This window comes from Vollenhovia emeryi, unplaced genomic scaffold (genome assembly GCF_000949405.1).
Source record: "Vollenhovia emeryi isolate VEMERY1.0 unplaced genomic scaffold, V.emery_V1.0 DF939180.1, whole genome shotgun sequence".
Lineage (NCBI taxonomy): Eukaryota > Metazoa > Arthropoda > Insecta > Hymenoptera > Formicidae > Vollenhovia > Vollenhovia emeryi.
This window is the reverse complement of record NW_011967186.1, coordinates 124619-146588: the sequence shown is the minus strand read 5'-3', so window position 1 is coordinate 146588 and position 21970 is coordinate 124619. Positions and strand designations below refer to the sequence as shown.

The window sequence follows — 21970 nt, the reverse complement described above, 5'->3', positions numbered from 1 at the left end:
CCTCCTCTCTCTCTCTCTCTCTCTCTCTCCTTCTCTCGGTGGGGTCTCGCCACCGCCGCGTGTCTCGGCAACCCCCGGCTCCGGAGCGCGCGGCGGCACGCGCGCGTCGCCGCGCGTCGCGTCAACGAGGGGGAGGAAGTGGCGGAGGGAGGACTCTCTCGTGGGCGCGAGGATCACCGGAGCACGCTGTGTACGCGAGCGAGCGAGTGAGCAAGCGTGCGTGCGTGCGTGCGTGCGGACACACGCGCGCGCGCGCGCGCGCGAGTTTTCGTACGGAGTCACGCGGGGAAACGGCACCGTCGGCCCGAGCGGACACCGCGGAACGCCGACTCGCCGACCGCCGGGCGTTTAAGTCGCGCGAACGCACGTGCGCGAATGTAAACGGGGCCCCACGCTCGGTACGTGTTCGCGGACGACTCGTGTTATTTACGACGGCGCTCTATTTGTTTCCCTGGTCGGCCATCTTACTTTTGTTTGTCGCGCGCGAGCCGCGCACGCGCGCCGCCGGCCTTGCGCGCTCCGCCGCAAGGCGCGTCCGCATCGCGCGATCACTCGCGGCGCGCAAATTCAATTGGACGCGGACCGAGTGCGCGGGGCGAGCGGTGTACACCCGTCGCCTTCCCGCAAGTCCCAGTCTACAATAGATGATTTAAGCCATAAGCTTTAAGAAATTGGCCAATCACGGTCAAGTATGAGTAGAATGCGCGACTGTGATTAGTCAATTTCTTAAGGCCTAGGGCTTAAATCTCTATTGTAGACTGGGACTTACGCCGCTGAATATAAATTGAGCCGCGATCTGTAATCCGCGTTCGACTTCGAAACGGAATCTCAATTTGCGGCGTCTACAATGGGCCCCATCTTTTTTATCGACGGATTCAAATATAGTTTTTGCCCTTGCAATTCCTTTTACTGGCGATACTTTTAATTGCTCTTCGCTTTTTATATAGAGTCGACTGTCCCTGATTTTGTCTTCACGCGTACTTTAGTCGCGTGGAAGAAGTTTGCACTTTCATAAAACCAATTTCAAATTGTTCACGAATGAAAAGTTGAAAACTTTATGCTACGCGGTTCGCAACTTATCCTGGTATTATTTGGTGCATAAAAGCCAATGAAAAGATTTACAAGCGTAAAAACTATTCGAACGTGCCGGTAAAACAGTTGACCTATCGCAATCGAACGTGAGGAGAATAAGCGACTGCGATTGGTCATTTTCTTAAATCGTGCGTCTTAAATTGTATCAATATTGCTATTAAACTGTTAAATAATTATTATCGTGCCTCATAACAGGGAACTTTCCTCAACATTTCAGATGAATCCTCGCGTTACCCTGCCGTAAATAATTCTACAAAACTAGAAAATATAGCTGCCAGAATCTAAGAAAGAGAAAAAGAAAGAAGAAATTTTACGTAACTTCAAAAAGTGTTATAAAAATCAACACGAAAATGCTAGAATTGGAACACTTTTGTTAATTTTTGTAACATTCTACAAGTAAGCAGACGTTTTAATTCTTTAAGATTTTGTTGCTTCTCAATTTTTTTAAACTGCTAAAGCTTTTGTACTAATTTTTACAAAATTGTACATTTTCATGAAATACTACTTGCAATAATTTCTTGATTTGAAAACATTGTAATTTGTGGTTTGTCCACCATAGCTAATAAGATTTGCTAAACATGTTTCGCTACCACAATTATAAATTGCTAAACCACAACGAACGGTTTGCTATCGCGCCTGATACAATACCCACGAAATATTAGCTATCACGACTGAATATTAGCTGTCCATATTTTAAAATTGAAATTTAGTTAACACCTGCAGTTCTTTTTAGTGGTATGTCGTGGATATTTTTACAAAAATACAAAAAAAATTAATGTTTCAACGAGGATATAAAAATTTCTACAAATTTCTATTTTGTAGTTATTTATAGACATTTTTTTCCGCTAGGGTGTATTTTCTCGCATACTTGGTTACAAACGTGTCGGTGCAGAACGTAGAACGTTTCGATTAAGTTAAGGGGACTGGACTCACGCGTGTCTAATCGAGAGTCCCCCCCATGCCTCATTAAGAGAATGATTCCAAGTAAATCATACTATCGCGCGACGAGATGTCGATACGCCGCGTTTCTCGTTGCATCGGATATTACACATACATATATTCATCGGACAGGGGTCAATTTCTTCGAATAATAATCGGGGTCGCGATACAAGTTCCACGCATAATCACGTGAATAAAGTAAAAGGCTGCGTTGAAAATGCTATTGCGTTGCGTTGCCTATTATATAATATTATCAGGATCGTGCTTATCTCGTAGGTTCGTTGGACGCGCGCGAGATACACTCTCGCTAACAATCTTCCGCTTCTGCCTTAATCGCTGTTCATTATTACATTTATTATCATTTATTATCCGATGATGAATATTACCCTACGACTCATTTGTTAAATACCCGCGATCGTCTCCGTCGTGCCAGTCCGAGCTCCAACTGTTGCGCCTAAAACTACACGCAGCCCTGCTATCATTGAGTAAGTCGTTAACTGTCGTAATGGTCTCATGCATGCAAACACGAGAAGCCTCTCAGTATACGACAAGCGGTCACTGTGTTGAGATCTCGCTGTCAAAATGAGGTAATATTCTTGACCGTCGAGTTCACTATTGCGTCAAAGAGTCGCGGTTTCACTCAATTTAACTCAGTTTAAATTAATTTAACAATTGAATTGACCAAGGCATCTGGCACCTAAGCTCCCGAGGCTTCCGGTTATAATCGTTATTTTGTTCATAGTAATTTTTCTAAAATTTACTTACTCTCGTTGTAAAAAAGTTTGCTACCGTAGCTAAACACTGCAGGTGGTAACTAAATTTCAGTTGTATGGACAGCCAATATTTAGTCGTGATCGCTATAATATCTCGTGCGTATTGTATCAGGTGCGACAGCAAACCGTTCGTTGTGGTTTAGAAATTTATAGCTATGGCAGTAAAACAGGTTTGGCAAATCATAATTAGTCATGGAAAGTAAATTGTTTTTCAGTGTTCGCTACGTCAAAACCGGGTTCGAAAATGCCCCTGAAAAGATATGATACTTTTCGTTATCGCTGTGTAAAACAAACGTGTTTTTATACAAGTAGCTCAGCGTGCATGTCATCGAGGTCAATCTCGTTCGTCACTGACGCGCGATAAATCAGTTTGCTGACCGAATGAGCGCAACAGTGCTCTACAATTGAGAAACTTAATTCCTCGCGAGAAGTGTGATTAATAGTACAAACTCTGGGAAAATAGATCGGCAAGTTTCTGATAGAAAACGGTATCGCGAAAGTGTAATCTGAAAGTGTTTCTCTTTCGTAACAAATTCGTGGTTTGAGGAAGAAAACTGGTGACCTGTAATCCGAGCTGTGACTCGAGTTTTAATAATGTAAGGCTCGGTTTCACCAAACGTCGCTCAACTTTAATCGTAGTTTAACTCACGTCTGCCTCTTTCTAAAGTCTAACAGCTGGCAAGAGACAAAGAACGAATTAAACTCAGCTTAAAGTTAACCCAGCGAGAAATGACTTGTCGATCGGCGAGTCATTTCTGACTGGGAAGCGACGTTGGTGAAACCGGGCCTAACTATACGTTCCATCAATTTATTATGTGATCAATAACGTTTCCAAGTTTAGAGCGTCACTCGTCGAAATAACCAACGGGAACGCGCTTGGTTTTCAGCAACACGCGCAAAAGGATGTCCCATTATCGGCCGTGGGGCTCGATAGAGAACGGCCAGATAGAATTCGAGTCCTTGTCGGACGAGACCCTGGAGGGTGCTCTCAACGTGTTAAGAAAGAGCTTCTTTCCCGGCGAGTCCGTATGCGTAGCCTTGGAATTGACTTCTGAACCGGGAGCACCCGAGGAACTCGAGGAGCTCTGCTTGTACGCGGCTAAGGATGGCGTGAGTGTGGTGGCTATCGACATCACCACCAACGAAGTTATCGGGGTCGCCTTCAACAAAATCCAAGTGAGTGAGCAACCGCCTTCACAGTATAACGTTTTTGCATCTCGTTTTTAAAAATAGATCAACTGCTGCACTTTCGTAACGAAGCTTCTCGACGTAAGATTATTGGGATTCGTAGCTTGCTATCTCAAGTGTCTTCGACGGCTATTCATTTTTCAGGTGACCACCAACAGCTCCGAGAAAAGTTTCTTCGAGAATTTCAGCGACAACTGCCGGTACAAATCGTCCAAGGGTATGACGGACTTCATGATAGACGTGGACTCGCGAATAGACCTCTTCAAGCACTACAAAGTCAACTGCATCCTCGAAATCATGTTTCTAGCGACTCTACCCGCTTATGGGAAGCGACGCATAGGCGAGATGCTGATCGCTTCATCGTTGGAGCTCGGCAAGGAGCTGAGTCGCGATAAACACGTGAAGATACCCATCACGGTACACGGCAGCAACGAGATGACGAACGCCACCGCGGTGCCAGCCTTGGTCTCCGCTATCATGACTTCCAATTACTCGTATCGGATCGCAATGAAACTGTGCTTCAACGCGCTGTTGGAAGTTTCATACGACGATTACGAGCACAACGGAAAGAAGTACAGCGAGAGAATAAGCCAGGAACACCGACAGGCTGTCTTGGTAGCCAAGAGACTCTGACCGATTTAGATACTGATCGCACGAATAGTTTTAAACAGAGAACTTCTCTCCTCACATCGCAATACTCAATCGAATTTTTAGAAATTATGCAAATTAGGTGCAATAAAAGATATTATTTTGGAAAATGTATCTGTTATTATTCCAAGATGTAATATCTATTGTTGCTCCAAAATATCAGAGGTTTGTAATATTAGCTGGTGTCTGTTTCTGTATGTACGGAAGCGTACTTCATTTTGCTTATCAACTTGTTCACGATAATATTTTCTTTTGAGTAAAAATCTTACGATAGAGAAAATATGCCACGTGAATTGGAGCAATCGAAAGATTCAAAGATTTTATAGGAGACTCAAATTTCATAAAAGCATAAAGAGATAAATAATCCGTCGTCTGTTAATGTTGTATTGTATTTCGTAAGCAATAATTGCGCGTTAAGTTTGACGAAGAACTCCAAGAAATTAGGAGAGGCGAAATTTTATACACATAAGGAACAATTGTATCGAGTGAAGAAAATGACGTTGTATGCGGTCGAAATATCTCGCTTTTTTATCGATGCGTGCATATAAATGCGTCACAATGGACGGATAAATTGATGCCGCATTGTTAAAATAGTAAAATCCGAATAGAATTAGGATAATACTCGACAGACATGTCTGATGTTAAAAGAACGTAATCAAATGTGAGGGAGAATATATCAGAGATTTCATTCGCGTGCGATAGTACAATGGCGACCATAAAATCGGCCGTATCCTATATTATATAACGTATTATACGAAGTATTTTATTGTGTCCTTATCGAAATCACATAATGCCACTTTTATGAATTAAGTTACACAATATACTAGTTACCTGTTGCACAATACTATTTGCAAAAATGCTATAACGAATCACAGCGAATCGACTCAGCGAAAAGTGACTCCTCGATTGATGTCGAAACGATGTCGAATCGACATCGACGCTGTCAAATTCGACGTCGATTCGATATTGAAGGAATGAATAGAAATTCGAAGGCTGCGCTGAATAAAAATTCAGACTGATTCTCCCAACAATTCTGCAGCTCTTCTCTCTCTCCGTTGCTGTGTCGTGCAACGTTTCACAAGTAATTTACGTGTGTGCTCTCTACAATTAGCAAAACGCAACTAACAGAAACGTATACGTCCAAAATAGAGGCTCGTTATATATTGTCCACACTATGCACATGATAGTTGGTATCTTATCCAGATATCTTAAGTGAATTATAGATCTAAGCACTCTATATCTTGTACTCATTAAAATATGTCACGCAAATGCTGTAAAATCGTAAGGTATTGTAAACAGCGCATTGTGTGCAGAATTAAGCAATAAAAATCAGATCGCCTTGCTTCACAGCGGTTGGATAAATCAGAACCTTGCATCTCGCCTTTTCACGGAAAATTAGATCTATCGGCGATAAGGCGCGAAATTTTCCTACGTATCTACCGTGGCAAAATGATAATGCGATAACGATAACGCGAGAAACTTAGACGCGACGCTTTCCAGCGATTCGGATGGTCAGGTGTACGCGCAACTGGCCGATTGACAATTGCTTCGTGTTGTTACGATAGTGTCTGCAATCAAAACGGCACGTGCATAATGGGGAGCGACTCGAGCGATGCAGTTTTTATCTCCCGGCGATACCCCGGCGTTCCGTCGACAGTAGACACCGCTAGCGAATCTCGACTCGGTAAGATCGCCTTCCGATGCTTCAAAGTCAAGTTTCGCCTCGCTTGCACTCCTTCGCGTCTCGGCCGTTCTCGATGAAATTTTTCTCCATAAATGCTAAATTAATATAAAACATTTGTACAACGTACCGAAGATACGCGTAAAACGTGTGCATTTCAAGAGTTGCGAGCACCTTGAGTTGGAACAGTTGCACGTTATACGAAATGTGATAGAGCAGTGGAACACTTTTGCCTCGCAGATACTTTTCCGTAACTATCCTCTTACTTCTTTTTACTTGGAATTAGCATTTAATATATTTCGGATAGAAGATTTCGTATTTGATTTTTGTGGTCCTTTATACTATAGTGTCTCACGCTCAATAATGCCGGGAGGTAAACGCGGCTTAAGCTCCTCTCTTTCTTTTCCGTCGAACTCGATACAACGCTTGATGGAAAACAAGACAACGGGACGGGATGCGCAAGACGAGCGTGATAAACTTGCGCGTGTATCGATCAGCTATAGTGATGCCGTAGCGTTTCTTCCAGGCGAATCCCCAGAAGGCACGATGCCCGTCTGCCTCGGCACCGATCGCACAGGCACCATCGAGTTCAGGCTGCTCACCAAGGACAGAATCGAGGATGCCATGACCGTACAGCAGCAGTCCATGCGACAAGAGTGCATCGCAATCGGCATGGGCATGTACGAGGATCCGGGAGCTCCTGAAGAGATGCAGCTGGTCTTCAGGGAGGTCATCAAGGACGGGTGCACGGTGATCGCGGTCGATCGCTCGGATCGCGTTGTCGCCGTGTCGTTCAACAAGTTACATGCAAGTACAAGCGCGATCTTAGATATCGGCATAAATCGTTGGTGTAACAATGTGACTTGATTTGTGGCGTGTCGCAGATTTTATCATTGACCACCGTCCGATAAATTAACGACCCGCGATCGGCTACTTCGCTGGCTTGACACTCCTTTCGATTATCGCGAACAATCGCAGTGTCGTATGAAACGTCGGTGTTTTGGAAGACGATTAGATAAAAGAAGATATTTGTATACACCATGTGTTATAAAATAAAGACGTCGGAGTAGAGAAAAATTAATTGCCATTTCTTTTGGATTTCACCGATCTCTGAGATATCTACTTGTATTTTCAGATGCCTCCCCAGTCGGAAGAAACGGATCCCCTCGCAATTTTTATAGAAAATAACATCAAGCACCGCTCGTGCCGGGATCTGATTGAGTTCATCGACGACGTGAGTTCGTGATTTATATCATTTTACACACGCTGCAATCAACAATGTCAACACGAGCGCTCTAGTTTCCTTATAGATCTTAAAATTCTTTCGCAAATAACGATAAGTAGCTATCGCGATCGCTGCTACGCGTACTATTAATTAATCTTCGGGAGGCCATTTTGCACGTACCGTCTCATTAAAAGAATTCCGTTTGCGCATAACAATTTTCAGCGCCGAGTAACTTTCCTGTTACTATAAATCAAACTTGGCATCATCAATTGTACATGAAACAAGATTTAAAATAGCCGTCTTATCAAATCCGAACATACCCCCGCGGTTCTACACTACCGAAAAATAGAACAAAACTAATTTCGTCCAAATTTTCTCATAAAACGTTATGAATAATTTGAAAAAAGTGCGTGATCGAATTCACGATTAATTTGACAAAGTTGCTCTCTCTCTCTCTCTCTCTCTCTCTCTCTCTCTCTCTCTCTCTCTCTCTCTCTCTCTCTCTCTCTCTTTCTCTAAAATAGTAATTTTTAATCATCTAATCTAAGAAATACACACGATCGATTCCAATAAGCTTATTGCTCGCTACGAATGCTAAATCACGTTACTCTCGTTATCAGGTAGAATCGCGAGTAGACATCTTACAGAAATACAACGCGCGAGGTGCCATGGAAATCTTCTACATAGGCACGGATCCGAAATGTCAGGAGCGCGGTCTCGGTCTGGAAATCACGCAGAAGAGCCTCGAAGTGGCGCGGGGTTTGCGCGCCAGGAAGTTGAAGCAGATCTGCGTAGCTGACGAAATCGTCAACGAACACGCGCGACCGGAGGTGGCTTTCGCCGTCGCCGCCTCGACGTTCAGCCAACGAATCATGGAAAAGCTAAACTTTGAGACACTCGCCGAGGTGCGGTACGAAGATTACATACGTGGCGGCAAGAAGATGTCTGATAGAATAGGCAATGTGCATAAAACGGCCAAATTAACTGCCCGCAAGCTCTGATGACATCGGTTTTCGTTCTGGGATTTTACATCAACACAGTCATTCGCTTCTATATCAAAACGAAGGCATTAATATTTAAAATTTACTCTGAAAAGAGAGAAACGTTGTATTTTAATTCAGAAGGTTGTAAGGCGAATCAGAAATATAAAAAGTGCATAAAATTAAAAAATATGTACTGTTTTACATTTTTTATCGGTGAGTTTTGAAAACTTTTATAACAAAATTCAAAATTTTTTACACGTCACTTTAGTGTCACGGTGAAAGTTTCGTCACATAATTTCCATTTGTAAAAACATTAACACGTTGACATTATTTGTTAAAAAATTTGTTTGAAATTTTACGCAATTCTCTTTTAACATTTCCGATTCTTCTTACAATCTTCTTAGATATTATATATTCTTCTGCCTCTCAGAAATATTATATATTGTAGAAGAATAATTTGCAGCATACTGTTAATAGAATATAAAATGTGATACATAAAATAACAAATAATAATGTTACACACGAGCGCATTAATCAACTTAAAATCAACACTACAGTTCAAGTGTGGCTGTTCCTAAAAATTAACACTGTGTGAATTATAATATATTATATATACAGGGTGTTACAAAAAACCATTCAATATTTATATGGTAGATAGGACACACCATACTGAGTAAAAAAACCTAAATAAAATGTCTCGAAAATGATCTTTGTCAGTTAATTCCACGAGAATTGTTTAAAGAACATCGTCCATTCCTTCATTCATTTCTTCTACGCTGTAAAAAGAATCTGTGAAACTGTATCAAGTGCAAAAATTGATATCGTTTCCTTCATAAATTATGCAATTTTTATATTTATAACTTTACACTCTCTTTTACAGTGTGCTAATTGTAACAGAGAAAGACTCAATCGGCCACCTTATTGCTGTAGCTTGATGAAATTAACTGTAAACGATGAACTTTTGTGGCAGGAGGAAAAGATACAACAATAACTTTTATATAAGTATATATATGTGTATTAGCACATTTAATATAACATACTCACGACCGGAAGCGCTCACAACAGCAATATATGGAGACGGCATCACAATTTTGAGCGAAACTTCTCATTTTTGTATATTACCTTTCACAAAATTACAACGACGCGACGTGACGTGCGTCGTTAACAAATCCCAAGCGAAATATTGGACAACAAGTAGCCTGTATTATCTTGGACAATTCACAACGATCGGATCGCGATTACGTCTACAGGTGCTTCGATAAAGCCGCAGAAGACGATAACAGTCACATACAAATAATGTAATGTTAGCTTCCGCGTTTTCGCGGATATATTAACGTGTTCATAACAGCCAACGATGGAATCATTGTGTAGAAATGACTAGCCTATTGCTTACAATATTCATTTTCGTGTTCGAGAAATTTTCAGTTAATTATCATTAATGGCCAGACCGTTTTTTTTTCTAAAAACGATACGCGTGTCCCTTCCCTGAAGACTTTATGATCGGAACTTTGCGCGTTGGAAAGACACCCAGTGTATATGATTATTAATAACCCACTGTGAAATGATGTCGACGTCGACTCGACATCGTTTCGACATCGATCGATGAATCATTTCTCGCTGAGAAAATCGCTTTAAAGCGATCTCAAGGGAATACAGTGCGAGATACACGATCGTCTACTGTCATTCTGACATCAATGAAAACTTGCTATTGCATTTCTTGTACAACATTTTTGTATCATTGATCACGAGAATCTTCATGTCACATACACAAGGCATGAAACAAAGCAGTAAAATAATAAATTATTCTTTACGTAAAATGCTATAATAAAGATTAAAGTGATATATTATCACTGCACTGAAAAAAATTTCTGGTTGAATATGGACGAATCAGATAATTCCTTTAGGATTTACCAGAATTCCTTTAGGATTTACCAGAATTTCTGTAGGATTACAGGAATTCTGGTAAATCCTGTAATCCTACAGAAATTCTGGTAAATCCTAAAGGAATTCTGGTAAATCCTAAAGGAATTATCTGATTCGTCCATATTCAACCAGAAATTTTTTTCAGTGTGCTATTGTAAAATGAATATTTCGTAATACGTTGCTACAAATATCCACGTCTTTTGACTTTTTGAGAAAAAGAGATATTTTATCTCACATCTTCGTCGTATAAAAAATAAATAAAAATGCAACACGACAATTTTTTAGTTCGCAGAAAATGGAAACGAGCATTAATCAGCAGCGTTACGGTTTACGTGCAAATGCTGAATTTCTAAAGAGATCAACAATCCCAACTTGCAAAATAATTTACAACCGTTTTCTAATTTTTCTACGTCCAGGTGATTTCACTCAACACGGCGTACGTAGAGAGAAGCGAAACCGATGCGAAATGTTGCATCCCGACGTTAAAATCGAAAGTATTATTTGTCGATTAAGCGTGCTTCCGCGCGGAGTCCTGGCGTGAGGAAAGTTAATGCGATTTAATTGTTGCATTTCAATGTTCAGTTTGGGGGAGTCAAGTGCGCAGCGCGAATTTCGCATCTTCGTTTCAGTCTCGTTACCGGAATCGAACAAGGACGAACGAGGGTAATGTTGAGTTTAGCAATTTTTCAAATTGCGGTTTTCAATTCCTTCATCTGAACTCTTATATGTATACAGCGTATGTTAATTGTGCGACGTATATGTATATATATATTGGCATCTATAAATAAATTGTATCTCTATGCTACACGCCGCATTTTCAAGAATTAACAAATATATATATGTGTGTATATATGTGTACAAAGTACATATGCAGAAACTGTTCTTGTACATGTTTAAAATTGAGGGCTTTGGCACGCTACGGAAATATTTTGAATTTCGCGTAAATTTCTCTCTAATTCGCGACGAGTGAAGCAAAGACCTTGCTGGAAATAAAAAATGACGCAACTGACAGATCCTCCCCACAATAACGAGATGTTTCCTCTTCCGCCAAAGAAAAAGTTCGTAAATCGATCTCGCCGATTCTTTTTTTACCTGTGCTAAAGCCTTCGGTTAATTATATTTATGTTAGACACAGCACAAGAGAGTATATTCAACTTCATTACGAGGGCTATTACTATGACATTCAGCGGTAGTCGATTTATCGACGAAGCTACTGACTGCAACAAGGAGAGAATGGCGTACTAACTTTATTATCGTTGCACTCAGTCAGCGCCGTTAGTTAGTTAGTTTCTTACTTTCCCTTAAAACGCCTCGCCATTACTGTTACTGTAAAAAATGTGGACGTATAGCTGTTTTCCTTCCTGTATAGAATACGATATTGACACACTTCCAACAAAGTTAATATCTTCCTCTGACTTACGGTCTACTTAACTTACAGCCTGAATTCAATAATCGCTGTCAACGAGCTACGCCGCGTACGTGTCGCGAATCGACACCTGACATAAACAACGACACTTACACGTTATTACTATTTGTTATTATCTCATCATCGTTATTATTAATATTTTGTCGAAATAGTAATGCGACCACTATGCAAACGCGTATAGAATACTTAGCTTAAGTCGAGTCGTACGAGACTCGCGAGTTTTTGGCACGAATATTCTTTTTCTTCATTCCGTGAGATCGCTCTGAGCCGCTTTTGAACTTTTGATTTTCCTTTTTGTTCTTTCAGAGAAGTTTGATTATTTGGTTATTTCACTCCCGGGAGAGTAAGCGGGAGTTCTGAAGACAGAGAGTGAGGAGTTAGTTCCACGAAAATTTATGACAACCGACGGGCGTCTCGCGGTTAAACTGAAGCCGAGAGGCAGGCAAACCGGGAAAAAGTGAAGTGAGAAATTATAATTGAAAGAATATTTTTTGATAATAAAGTAAAAATTAACTTCTCACATTTATACTGATCGTTGGGAGAAAGTGGCAACGTAAAATATATTAGCGGTTTGTAAAAGATAAGAATATAGAAAGCGACAGGAAACTTGAAATATTGAAAGGGAATGCAGTGTTAAAGCAAAAGCCAGCGATAGTGATCCAAGAAAAAAATAATGTAACAAATTTACGATCGTTCGATAAACGTACTCTCTGAAAGTCAATCAGTGGATTATCACTGACAACAGTGAACAGTCACTGACTTGCAGTTATAAGTGCACCACTGAAAATCGCAGACTATTCACTGTCTTCGGTGATAATTGACCGATTGATTATTAGAGAGTAAAATCTTGCCGCGAAAACGAGGTACAACACGTAGAAAAACTCACGAAAGTTATTCTTTCTGCAAAGCGAACGGGCAATTTAGTTACGAGGGAGAGACGTGCCCTTGCGTCTTCGCAGGCACAGAGATAAAGGAGGAGAACGCGGCCACGCGTAATTGGCACAGTGATTGGCGAGGAGGAAGACACGCCTTGGCGGAAAATTTTTGCTAACGGCGCGTAAACGGGCCGGTTAACATTATTTGGAAACTTCCGTGAACGCGCGACGAGTTTTGCGGGTTGATAGCAGGGCGAAGTTACCGCGCGCGGCCAGGACCCAATTAGTTTGTAACAGTTTGTGCGCTCAAGTTACTGACAGAGTAACTGTCTAACGTTAGCGGAAACGTAGTAGAGGGGAAAATCACACACGCACGCATACGTGCGCGCGTATCTCAGTCTCGCTCGCTTATTACCTTATTACTTTATTCCGAACGTGGAAGCTGCAAACCGCAACTGCAGGCGTAACGGACCGTTCTCTCGCAAGTCTCTCTGTCCTTCGCGAACTGCAGTGTCGTCTACATCCGCGTGCACGAATGTTCCTCGACGTGCGAATCGGAGCTAAGCTTCCGACCCGACCTCTCAAGATTCAACCTCGTCAAGGGAATTTCTCTACCCGCTTCCTACTCGGCGGTATCTCAGCAGTATCGTTTAGCGAATACACGTGGGACATTTAACAGAGATCGACTATTCGATTGGCACAGGACCGGAGACTGTCGTTAATTAAATTAAACTGATATCTCCGATTTATGCCCATTTCTACCAATGCAGATAGCTTTAACCCCGGTTAAACTTGCCTTTCATCTTTTCCCAATTTCTGAAACTAGAAAAAGATAAAAAGTAAGTTAAACCGAGGTCAAAGTTCATGGTAGAGATGGACATTAGAAGTAGACGAATAATCGCGGTGCAAATTCGTTACACCATGACGAGATTGAGCTTCTCTGAGAGTCGCTTGCGGTTCGATTCTACTCTTTAAGAGTCAATCAGTGGATTATCACCGAAAACAGCGAATATTCTCACTGAATCACACGTTCATTATCAACGATAATGCGCTGGTTGACTTTTAGAGAGTAGAGAAAAATGTAGAGCATAGTTGTGACACTTTTTTATGAGATTAGAAACATGCATTTGATTGAAGATCACGTTTCAAAATCTTCTTCTCCGAGGAATATCTTACTCGATGGCCATTCCGGAACCATTTCCGATCTATTTCTCGGGTTCCTAAACTCATTAAAAGAAATTCTGTCCATCACTGTACACGTTAAGTATTGGAAAGAGTGAATTTAAGAAACGCGGAAATGGAAGAAATGCTCGCAATTCTTCGGATAACTGGCCGATTAAAAGTTCTGCTAATCATCGCAAAGCCGGCCCTCGTATATTCCACTTCCACTTTTATTTTCGCAAACGTACGAATTCGAGAACGGCGACACTGAAGTTCGGAAGTCAAGTGGGATTGGAACGCTCTTAAAGGAACTCCCGTGCACACAGGCTCGCAGCTAGAAACCTTTTCGGGCCCTCTGCCTCGTTATCTTTCTACCCCGGTTCTCAACACGTGTAATTTGAACTTGTTCGAAAATATATAAAACATCTCGTTATCAAAATAAAATATAAATCGGCTATAACGTTGTCGCGCGCGCGTAACGGCGCGGACGTTCGCGTTTGGCAACTACGTAGGAAACATTGATCGCTTTCGTTCTCCTTCCTTTCCCGCGCGACCACCGCACCCTTCTTCTTTTCGTACGGGTAGTTATCGATATTGCCGCCTTTTTCTTATCACAAATGCGCGCGCGCGCTACGAGTCCTCGGGAAAAATGAAATTTGTATGCACGCGCGCATAAATTGCATTTAACAATAGTCAGACTTTCAGCACCGTCCAGTAATTGTCAGCTGGTTTTTTCGAACAACGTCAACTAATCTTGGCCCTAGTTCAATCCTAATTATGAGGATTTTAGCCACTAAATTATCTTGACGTTAATAAAATATTATTTGATGCAATAAAAATGCAATAACAACTCGGTTTACGATAAATAAATTGTTCTCCTTAATAAAAATAAGTTAATTCTTCTCTAACTCTTCATTTCGAAAGAAAGAAAGCTGGGTTGCTTTGCGGCCAAAGTCAATTGACGTCGAATCAACCGTCTGCCATCGATGCACGTGTATCTTAGCACGCGACAAGAACATACGTGCGCGGCCGAATCGAAGATCTCATTTTACCTTGATGACCTCGCGATCGAAGGAAGGGCATCGACGCAATCTGGGAACAGTCGACAAAATATATCTGTCAAGTGTACAACAATAACATTATTACTCCGGCTCGGTGAAATCTGTCTCGGTGCATCGTCCGTTCCGATCGATTCGACGCGAGAGCGGCTCTTATCGTCGCACCCGTCGAATCGATCAGAATTCATTTCCGTGGATCACCGCAAGTGGTGCGGACCTCGTCGCGAGGCCGGGCTGGACGTTAAAGGGAGATTCATCTGTGACAGGCCTCGTACGGCTGAATGTCGGGCGGCTGGATGGTCTGATAGGGAAGTTGGGTGTCTCTGAAGTGCGATCTGACGAGCAGGCCCAGGCCGAGCAGCACGACCGGAAGGCCGAGCAAGGCGCAGATCAGCTCGCCCGTCACTCCCGGTGACCAGGAAATGGAACCTGTTTCAACGTTTACCTCAGAACTTTGGCTTTGGCAATCACACGCTCAAATCAATCGATCTTCGAGAAGCATAGCGAAGAGAAAGTGACGATGTGTGTCACGTTACTCTTTGAAATTCACAGAAAAAGAATAAGTGTCGGATCAACTCTTAGGCCCGGTTGCACCAACGTCACGTAATTTTAACCGTAGCTTAATTCACTCTTCGTCGCTTTCCAACTGTTTCCCTTAGAAAGAGACAAAGAGTGAAATAAGCTAAAGTTAAATCTAAGCGACGTTCGTGCAACCAGGCCTTATACATTCAGATTAACGCGTTCATTGTTTTGCGTATACGCAACAATCTACAATCTTCTTAGAAGTATTTAAAAACCCTACACTCCAACAATATTTCAGTCTTATTTAAATACTACAATTGCCACTTCAAGTATGCATGTAATTATTTCGACAATAAAAGTATGTTAATCGTTATAACCTTTGATTTGAAAATATTGAAGCAATTGAAAATTGCTTCACTGAAGTAAGTTTGTCTTCCTTTAATGCAATATAATCTCATTTCAAGATTTTCACGTTGAACACATTTTCAAAAGAAGAACATTCTTTTTTTCCGAGTTGAGAGTTAAAAATTTGGAGGTCTAATTTAGAAATACATATAATTCGTAAAAAGGGAACAAATTTGAATAAATTTATCTGTGCTGCAAGGAAAAAAATTTTTCGCTACCGTAGCTAATCGTGGTTTGCTAAAAATATTTTGCTGTCACAACTATAAATTTCTAAACCACAGCAAACGGTTTACTGTCGCACCTACAATAAGCGCAGTAGCAAAATACTTAGCTGTCGATAAATACATAGTTTCGCGAGGCAAATCGCAAGCAAAACGCAAGCTGAAGCTACAACATTTCATGCATCACGTATTTACCCCCGTGTAAACCGACGTCCATCCTGTAAAGGCTCCACCAGATACCGGACAGCGGGAGCGAGACGGTCACGGTGGCCACGCTGAACACCGCGCTTTCGCACAACGACAGGAAGTTGAGGATCGAGATCGCGAAGGCGACGTACGCGAACAGAAAGATCCACCCGTGGCGGGAAACGTTTGCGCACAAATTGCCGCCTTTAAAGTGGCATATCAGTCCGCGTTCGACGGTACGATAAAGTTCTACGGGCGACAGACCCTGTAAAAGGAATTCTACTTTAGCGAAACCTGTTTAACTGATATATAAGGGACATGGAAAAAAGAAAGACATTTGTTTATAGATTTCAAAAGAATTAGGGTTTAAAAATTCTACAATAGAGTTCACGTAAGACAAATAAAACTAAACACCACACGAGAAAATGCCAATGCGGGTCCAAGACAAGACGTAGGTAGCCCATACTTGTAATTTTGAAAATGTGAATTCATATACCGTGTCTTTCCACCTTTGTGTCCAGCGAGCCGGTCTCTTTTCGTACACAACGCAGTGCTTCTTGCGGATGAAGTTATTATCGTCAGCAAATCACGTAATCAACTCGATAAACGATTTGTAATTATATTTTAAATGCTAAATTGACACAAAGGTGGAAGGAAACGGTATATGAATTCACATTTTTTTAATTACAAGGCTACCTACACCTTGCCTTGGACCCGCATTGGCATTTTCTCGTGTGGTGTTTAAAAATTCTACTATTATGTTATAATATTAGTTGAAGATATTATGGAATTGGTTTTCTGTAAACTTTGAAATGTGTTAGCACTTAAAGTTCTGAATAAAGATTCATAATTAAAGCTACAGTGAAAACAGGGATGACTCAATTCTAAAATGTCTTGCTTTTGGCGTAGAATTTGATTGCGAATTTAAGATAGATGGTACAGAGAACTTGATTTCTGCTGTTGAAGCTTTTATGGCCGAGAAAAATTCCTCGAAAATTGACTCGTCGTCGATAATAATAGGTAAGCGAGATGTCTCTTTTTGTGCCACTTACCCTGCCGACGCCGGGCAAAGTGTCGAGCCAGCAGAGCGTCAGAATGGCGAAGAAAGCAATGACGTGTATGTAAAAAAGGGTTTGCATCACCGGCGGCTTGGGGTAGCTTTTCGGCTTTATCGTGGGATCCGGATCGGTCACGTGCAGCAGTCGGCCGCCCTCCTCCTCGGAGCCACGACGACGAATATCGCGTGAGGACACCAGACGGGACACCGTGTATAGAAAAGAGCTGTGCTGCGTCGTCAACATTTGGCACACATTCTGTTGCTGGAAGCAGGAGATCGCGGACGTCACTCGCTTCACCGAAACCAGTTGTACGGGGGAAACGAAAATCCGTGGGCCGAAAAACTAATATGTCAAACGAAAAACCGACTTGTCCGCAAATATCCGAGAGGGGGAAAAAAAAGAAGACGTTTCTGGGTCGACCCGTTATCTACACAGAAACGATCCGCGGTAAATGGCGGTTCTTTCCATAAATATACGTAATTAGCGGGCGAGTGAAAAATCTTAAGGCATTTTTCTTCCTGTTCAATAAAAAAATACTTAATAAAAATTCCGTTCCTTCGTTGACGAGGGTCGAAATTAAAAAGTCCACCCGAGATTGATTTTAATAAAAATCGCGCCGATCTATCATCGGATAACACCCCACGGGATGTTGCAAATAAACTACGATTTGCGCGAGAATGCCGATGATAAATTACCCCGGTGGTGTAATGGCGTTCGAGCATGGTGAAGAACATGGCGAAGGCGGCAAGAGCGCCCACGTAAACGAACGTCCAAACCGCCCGGACGCCCCAGGTCCCCCTCATGGCGGCCGTGTGCGAAGAAACCTCCCTTCCCCGACAACGGAACTCGTCGCAGAGACCATAATCCACGCTTATGAACAAGCCCACTATTATGGTCGTGCTCGAGAATATTCGCTGCAGGCTCATCACTGAAAACAATCGAGGTAAAACACGCTCGGCATTAGTTGCACAAATCTGCATCTAAGACAAGGATTGTGCACCCCCGTAAAAAATTATCTCCAAATCAGAGAAGTGACTTCCATAAAATTCGGGAATTGACAATTAAAAAAATTAATTATTTGGTTGAGACGCCCGCCCAGCGAGAGGGCGGTCCAGGTTCAAGCATATTTTTGCAGAATAAATTTACCTAGAATAAAATATTTAGACGCTAACACCCTGCCACGGCTCTTAGTCCTTTATTCCTTCAAATTTGTGTTTATCACATTTGAGCCATACGAATTTTATTAATTTGTTAATTAGAGAAGTTTTTACTATTCTAAAGATAACACTGTGTCGCGGAATTATCCTCGATAAATTCTCAATCTTCCCGAATTAATGCATAATATGCCTCTGTGGTCGAATTGGTTGAGACGCCCGCCTAGAGAGAAGGGAGGTCAAACCTCCCAGCCAGGTTCAAACCCTGGCTGAGGTAATATTTTTCGCAATAAATTTTCTGTATTATAAAAATTGCCGGTCAATAAAAATCATTGATGTTGTCAATTACTTCTGGCGACTTTTAAGAATATTCTTACTAGCTGCTATCTAATATTAGAATCCTATCTCATAATAGAGGACTTTCCATATTCAATATAAATATACAACAATGGTATATTTGGTCTGAAAGTTTGCACTTTATCGTTGATGTACGCGCTTCGTCGCAAAAAAGAGTCTACCGCGATTGCACGAACGCCAAGCTATTTTGTTCATTCTGATAAGCCAGAACGTCGATAACACACAACATGACACGCAACATTCAATTTCTGTAAGGCACTCACTTTTCCGACAAAAGAAGAAGTAGTAGACGAGGGAGAAGACGAGGGTGATGCCCTTTATCGGGTCCTGCAAATGGCACAGCACCCTACTCCGATCGAGGGACAGGGTGATCAGGATTCCCGAGAGGGCGTACAGAGTGCTTATTTTGATCAGGCCGCAGCGGGGTATCTTGATCCGCATGCTGTTCGGTATTAACGGCGGCGGCGGTGACACCCTGTCCACGGCGACGTACACCAACCCCAGTACGCAGGCGGAGCACAGGGCAGTGAAAAGGAGTCCTGCGGGAGGGCACGCAGGCGTTTGAGAAGTCGCGAATTGGGCGAGGAGGTCGAAGCCGCCGTCGCCACATTAATTGAATCGTGAATATTAATGAGACTACCGTGTAATTGGAGCAACGGTCAACTTTCGCTCTATTTCGGTCGAATAAACATTTCCATTCTCGTATTTCAGCCAATAATGGTAAAAAACAAACATCCGCTCTGTTGATAAATTCATAAGTAGAACTATCAAAAACGAAAAAAAAAAGATTGAGTTTAATTTCAACGTTCGTTTCTCTCTTGCAACTTTTAATACACGGAGAGAATATTTTTGCCGAACGTCATGTAATCGTGGGACAATACATTTTGAAGAGTTTTATGAGAGTTTTTTTTAAATTGTACCATACATTCTACTAGTAGAGTGAAGTGGCCAAACGGATCAAAAATTTGACGAGTCGTTAATAAGCGACATTTTGAAGAACTGTCTGAGTTTTTTGTTTTTAAATTTTACCGTACATTTCACTAGTAAAATGTATACTAAGTATAATTAGGGTAAGGTGAACAATTTCGGATTAGATACCAAATGCGGAGCAACAATTTGATGAGACACTAATAAGCGAGATAAAAACACGTCAATGCCTTTTATGATATCGACAATAGCATAAAGTTGTAAAACATATATGTAAAACAGCAAATTTAAGTAAATTACTTAAAAATGTCGCTTATTAGCGACTCATCGAATTGTCGCTCCAACATTCAGACAAGACCAATAATCTTCAGATTGATTGTTGAGCATTTGGTATCTGAACCGAATTTGGTCACTTCGAACTCTACTAGCAGGACGTATGGTAAAATTTTGAAAAAACTCTCGTAAAACTATTCGAAATGCCGCGTTGTCCCACGATAACATGATTCTCAGGATACATTTTAAGAACACGTGTTCTCTTTAGAGATCAGGCCTCCACTATTACAGCGCTTCGCGTAACAGTGTCAGTCGCCTCTCCCGCGATATTATTCAGCCAGCGCGAGCTGTAATTTTGGAAATGACGAGATCCCCGGGAGTTATACGCCGCGCACATCCCACAGCATATGGCGAACGTTCGCGGATATAAATAAATTGTTTGCAGTAATTGCGATCCCGAGAAATTGATCCCCGACACGTCTAATCCTAAAATCCCGAAATTGCGAAATCCGCCGCGCCGGTTGGGCTTGGCCGTTCAATTTGGCGTTACACATTAATTTCGATATCACGTGCGCCTCCGCGCTGGTTCAATCTGTAAAGGCTGTATTATCGCGCGGGTACGTCCGTTTCGGTGCACGTGTATACGTCTGGCCTACCTGTGTAAGCGCTGGAGACAGCGGCGACGCTCTCGAGATAAAGCGGATAGCTGATAACGAGGACGGTAACTGATACCGCAACGGATAGCAGAGTGACCAGGAAACGAAGCTTCTGCCAACTCTCTCGATCCGTATCGAACAGCTTATCGCCGCCGGCCTGATAAGCGACATATGGCGACTCCTCGGTGTCGGTATACTCCTCGATCTCGACGTCGCTTCCGGTGCAACGGAGCTCCTCCTGCTCCTCGTCGTCCATCATCGTCGACACGCAGCTCGTTAGGCTCGCCAGCTCGGCGGCTTTATTCGTTACTCTGTCGAGAACAAGAACACGCCGGGCTCCTTCATTCCGCATCGCGAATTGGTGAATTTGCAATACATCTAAATTTTATGTCAGAATATACTGGCTTTCCCTCTCTCGCGCACGTACGTACACATACACCACTGAAAGCTACCTCGCGCGTTCGTTTTATCTTCTGTATTTTTAATAATCTCTATGTTTTTCCATCTGCAATTGCATGTTTATGTCACGTGAATTATGCGAATCTAAAAACATTTGTCACGGCGCTACTTTTACTAATGAATAAAAATCACAAGATACTTTTTGTGCATTTTAAAAGCAACACAGTGAACTGTTAAATTTTAATCTGTACGCTAAGCCAATTTTCCTAAATGTAAAAAGCGACTTTTCGTTATTTCTTCCCTTAATTCCGGATAATCCTGATAATTTCACTTATTGTGCGAACGTTTGATTTATATGCTGAATTATAAGGTGAGAATTAGACGGTGGTATTTAAGTCTAGCTGTATTCATAGCATTTGAATGCGAAACCCCGCCTTACTAGTTGGAAATATATGGCGAGAACCATTGAAAACGGATGTATGTGGGTACTGAAAGGATTAATTCCCGCAATTCTAGGAGCGCTCAGATGTAAAATATGGGAGAATAGTACAGCGCCATTTCTTAACTATGTAAATACCTAATAAGTACATATTTAAAATGTTACCGGCAATTTACTCTCAAATTTAACAATATTTGTCTGGAAATACGATTATTCTTCGATAATAATTATTATTATCAATTTACGAATTAATGTTGCATATTTATATTATTTCATCAAAATTACGCTTCTCGAGTAAGTCGCGTCAGACGTCAAGATCGAATTTCGTTTATAATAGTCGTGTGCCCGTGCATTTCAATACACGCGTAATTTAGTATTAAATCCATCAATGATTTTTATTG

General features: G+C 41.7%; 3 protein-coding genes across 7 annotated transcripts in view; 2 read left to right on the top strand and 1 right to left on the bottom strand.

The window, feature by feature from the left end:
• Window positions 1-2292: 2292 nt before the first annotated feature.
• LOC105563058 lies at window positions 2293-5987 on the top strand. Of its 3 annotated transcripts, none has more exons than XM_012014339.1 (3): window positions 2293-2516; window positions 3692-3980; window positions 4137-5987. In XM_012014339.1, exons 2-3 carry the CDS (start codon window positions 3708-3710, stop codon window positions 4623-4625), a joined length of 762 nt encoding a protein of 253 aa, XP_011869729.1. In that variant the 5' UTR covers window positions 2293-2516; window positions 3692-3707; the 3' UTR covers window positions 4626-5987. The 3 variants fall into 3 exon arrangements, with proteins under 3 accessions (XP_011869729.1, XP_011869727.1, XP_011869728.1); XM_012014337.1 differs by lacking the exon at window positions 2293-2516 and adding an exon at window positions 2525-2618; XM_012014338.1 differs by lacking the exon at window positions 2293-2516 and adding an exon at window positions 3169-3400.
• Window positions 5988-6093: 106 nt separating this feature from the next.
• On the top strand, window positions 6094-9236 carry LOC105563057. 3 transcript variants are annotated; one of them, XM_012014334.1, is made up of 4 exons: window positions 6094-6324; window positions 6848-7128; window positions 7457-7555; window positions 8167-9236. In XM_012014334.1, exons 1-4 carry the CDS (start codon window positions 6234-6236, stop codon window positions 8545-8547), a joined length of 852 nt encoding a protein of 283 aa, XP_011869724.1. In that variant the 5' UTR covers window positions 6094-6233; the 3' UTR covers window positions 8548-9236. The 3 variants fall into 3 exon arrangements, with proteins under 3 accessions (XP_011869724.1, XP_011869723.1, XP_011869726.1); XM_012014333.1 differs by having other exon boundaries at window positions 6836-7128; XM_012014336.1 differs by lacking the exon at window positions 6094-6324 and adding an exon at window positions 6339-6571.
• Window positions 9237-12169: 2933 nt separating this feature from the next.
• LOC105563056 overlaps window positions 12170-21970 on the bottom strand; it is a 12951-nt gene continuing 3150 nt past the window's right edge. Inside the window, exons 2-7 of the mRNA XM_012014332.1 lie at window positions 20732-21042; window positions 19139-19414; window positions 18060-18292; window positions 17359-17625; window positions 16316-16571; window positions 12170-15401 (exon numbers count right to left, since the gene is read on the bottom strand). Coding sequence (XP_011869722.1) covers window positions 15226-15401; window positions 16316-16571; window positions 17359-17625; window positions 18060-18292; window positions 19139-19414; window positions 20732-20990 — 1467 coding nt within the window. The 5' untranslated portion in view covers window positions 20991-21042 and the 3' untranslated portion in view covers window positions 12170-15225. The remainder of the gene's footprint in view (window positions 15402-16315; window positions 16572-17358; window positions 17626-18059; window positions 18293-19138; window positions 19415-20731; window positions 21043-21970) is intronic.